A 4,060-nucleotide genomic window follows, 5' to 3' on the forward strand; every position below is an offset into this window, starting at 1 on the left:
ATATATATATATATATATATATATATATATATATATATATATATATATATATATATATATATATATATATATATATATATATATATATATATATATATATATATATATATATATATATATATATATATATATATATATATATATATATATATATATATATATATATATATATATATATATATATATATATATATATATATATATATAGGCATCTATCTGTCTATTCATCCATCTCTCCATCTATAAATTTATCGAACGATCTATATGTGGCTGAGTGCTCTCTCTCTCTCTCTCTCTCTCTCTCTCTCTCTCTCTCTCTCTCTTTCTCTCTCTCTCTCAGCTGGTCACCTCGCCCCGCACACAAACGACCGTAAGAAGCGTGTCTCGAAGCACAGCAGTCTCATAACCGTCTGTCTTTATACGGGCACAACTCAAACCTCTTAATCCAGAGGAGCGTAAAAAGGTTCGTGTCCATAAAGCTCCGGGTTTACTTCTTTGTTTTTCGTCGCATGTGCCGAGATACACTGAGTGTAGTACACTACAAACAACGTTACTGAGATCTATGTATATTTTTTTATGTAAAAGGAACACTGGCCAAGGACAACAAAAGATCGATAAAAAAAGCCCACTGAGAGTGCCAGTCCCTAAAGAGAGGTCAGAAAAGATCTTCCACAGTTGAAGGATAAGTGTCTTGAAAACTCCCTCTTGAAAGAGTTCAAGTCACAGGAAGGTGAAAATATAGAAGCAGGCAGGGAGTTCCAGAGTTTACCAGAGAGAGGGATGAATGGTTAAGAATACTAGTTAACATTAGAGAGCTGGACAGAAGAGGGATGAAAGAAAGTAGGAAATCTTGTGTAGAGAAGTTGCGGAAGGACGGGAGGCATGCAGTTAGCAAGATCAGAAAAGCAGTTAGGGTGAAAATAGCTATAGAAGGTATAATATGTGTGAAGTTTGTGCGGCGGAAGAACTGAGTGACCATCTATTAGCAGGAAGGCAAAAGAAGAGGCACTCGCATTAAGAGGTACAGGAGTTTTAGTAAAGGTGAGTCCTATTACTTTGTCCCCTTGAAGGAAAAGTCCAACGAAGTGAGAGAAAGAGGGAATGATGGAGGATAAGACGAAAGTAAAGGGACTCGAAGAAGAGGAAGGAAGGAAAGGAGCAATATCAATATGGAAAAGTGAGGAAGGAGAAAAAAGAGAGGTTTAGACTAAAGGAAAGGTGAGTCCTGATTATTTGCCCCCTAGAACAAAAATTACAAAAAAGAGAGAGGAAGAGAGAATAGCTGAGGCCGAGAGAGAGAGAGAGAGAGAGAGAGAGAGAGAGAGAGAGAGAGAGAGAGAGAGAGAGAGAGAGAGAGAGAGAGAGAAAGTGAAGGGATTGAAAGAAGAGAGTGAATTATCAAACAACAGCAAGGAAAGGAGTAATATCGACATGGAAAAGTGAGAGAGGGAAGGGAAAGGAAAGTTTTAGACTGAAGAGGGAGGAAGTAAAAGGTGGACGATGAGAAGAAATTGGAAGAGAAGATTTATTCGTAATGGAAGGAGGATTTCTGCGTGTTTGGGGAAGGAATGAAAAGCAGGAGTGTGTGGCGAGAGAGGGAACGGCAGGAGGGAAGTAAAGCAAGGAAAGAGTAAAGGAGAGTAAAAGATATCTGGCGGGAAGGAGTGTTGTTGTTGTTGTTGTTGTTGTTGTTGTTGTTGTTGTTGTTGTTTTGTTGTTGTTGTTGTTGTTGTTGTTGTTGTTGTTGTTGTTGTTGTTGTTGTTGTTGTTGTTGTTGTTGCTGCTGTTGTTGCTGTTGGTACTGTAGTTATCATCACACACACACACACACACACACACACACACACACACACACACATACCGTGAAAGCACCGTGAAAGACATTAATCACTAAATAAATATAACAGTATTTTTCCCTCAGCGACAGTTGGGTTCAAGATTTCCAGAAAGTGAGTCATAGTAGTGCAGAAGCAGCATAACTTTTAATAAGTGGAGAGGGATGACCTGAAATGCCGCGATATTTGAAAGTATAATTAATGAGAAGGTTTCTTGCTCACCTCAGGCGGTAGTAAGTATAAACTATCGGGGTGATTATTTGCAAACTTTTATGACAGGGAGAATGAAGCACCATCCCTGACACCACCACCGCTACCACTACTACCACCACCATCACCACTACCACTACTACCACCACCACCACCACTACCACTACTACCACCACCACCACCAGTACCATTACCACCATCAATACCACTACCACTACCACTACCAGAACTACCACTACCATTATTTATTGCCATCAACCACCGCCTCATTCACTGCACCGTTTTTGCATAAAGAATTATTGTTTATAGCATTATGAGTGTTATATTTGTGTATCCGATTGTATTTTCACAGTGATGAGGTCGATCTTGAGAATAACATCATTCAACTTGGATTGCTCGAAACCCTATCCGTAAAAATACCAAAATAATAAAAAAAAAAATAATAATAATAATAATAATAATAATAATAATAATAATAATCTGACTAAGAACGCATGGAGGAACTGAAAGTGATGTAAAGTGTCATGCCTATTATTCTCTCTCTCTCTCTCTCTCTCTCTCTCTCTCTCTCTCTCTCTCTCTCTCTCTCTCTCTCTCTCTCTCTCTCTCTCTCTCTCTCTCTCTCTTTCTGTGTGTGTGTGTGTAACAGCAAATTTCAAAGCTCCATCTTGCACCACAAAACTTCTGAGAAATAAACCTCCTCGGTGACCTTTCAAAACTCACAGTGCAACTCTGCAAATGCTACAAGCTCGACAGATAGAAATGAAATAAGGACATAAAAACAAAATAAATAAGGATAAAACAGGCACAGCTACTCGTTATCTACCACAGAACCCTGGACCAACACTTACTCGTGTACCGGGACGTGGGCGTGGGATGGGGGCGGTGAGTGGGACGGGCGGCCTCCAGTGTGCAGGGAGTCACGTGGTGGGTAGCGGCGTGGCCCTGGAAGACCACCAGGGCCACTGAGAGCAGCAAGGGCAGCATGGGGACGGCACGCAGCCCTCATCCCCCCGCCATGCACCAGGGTTAATCAGTCGGTCTTCTCCCTCTCCTCTTCCTCTACCGCGTCTCACCCACGACGCGCCAACGTTTACGCCACCTGAGCGATGACACTGTCCTATTAGTGTAAAGCTTTCCGTGATTTCTCACCAGGCTAATGGTATTTTTAGTTCACTCTTTTACCAATTAATAAATCCTAGAGGTTTTATTATTTTTTTTTTCTAGTTTCAGACTGATTATTATTAGATTATTATTGTAATACCCAACGCCTCTACTAAATCACTATCAGAATTAAATGATGCGAGTATCCCCTGCTTGCGTCATGATGCGCCACATTGAGACAAGAGGGGTGTGATGCAGAGGCTCATGGAACGAAATGGCGACACCCTGACGGAATGTTTTCAAGACTGAGTTACACCGCTCACGTGCAGGGTTCCTAAAGCCCGTCCCAGCACATCGCCGGCATCCACTCCAGCCTGCGGCTCTTCGCCTCGCCACACTTTGAGGCACAAGAGTGGACTATGGCAGTTTCACGCGGCATGAAGCATTCAGTGAACGAGAGTCGTCTTTTCGTTCCGCCCTTGGGTGAGTCTCCGCACAACAGCCCGTCTCCAGCCCCACTGGCCACGTGCTGAGCCGATCCGCGACACGCTCCACCTGCCGCTCCCGCCCGCATGCGTTTCTGTCTCACCACCACCACCACCACCACAGAAGAGCGTTCATACCGCCGCGTCTTGCTCCTCACCCACACACACCAGCACACACACACTTATCCTATCATACAGCATATCCGTCCGGAACTGGAAAAATGGATGAAATTTTCTGATATGTTTTCTTCTCAATATTACAGAATTTTAAAAGCAAGAAAAGCAAAAGAATTATATATATATATATATATATATATATATATATATATATATATATATATATATATATATATATATATATATATATATATATATATATATATATATATATATATAATGTTCATATGAATCAACAAAGTGCGGTTT

At 41.0% G+C, this 4,060-nt stretch overlaps 1 protein-coding gene across 2 annotated transcripts in view; it reads right to left on the reverse strand.

Annotated features, from left to right (window-relative positions):
• Positions 1-3,796, reverse strand: part of LOC135111102 (DE-cadherin-like) — a 99,511-nt gene extending 95,715 nt beyond the window's left edge. Inside the window, exon 1 of one of the 2 annotated variants that reach the window (XM_064024060.1) lies at positions 2,897-3,796. In XM_064024060.1, coding sequence (XP_063880130.1) covers positions 2,897-3,032 — 136 coding nt within the window. In that variant the 5' untranslated portion in view covers positions 3,033-3,796. The remainder of the gene's footprint in view (positions 1-2,896) is intronic. The other variant, XM_064024061.1, reaches the window with a different exon arrangement.
• Between the last annotated feature and the right edge of the window lie 264 nt (positions 3,797-4,060).

Source organism: Scylla paramamosain, chromosome 21, assembly GCF_035594125.1.
Source record: "Scylla paramamosain isolate STU-SP2022 chromosome 21, ASM3559412v1, whole genome shotgun sequence".
Lineage (NCBI taxonomy): Eukaryota > Metazoa > Arthropoda > Malacostraca > Decapoda > Portunidae > Scylla > Scylla paramamosain.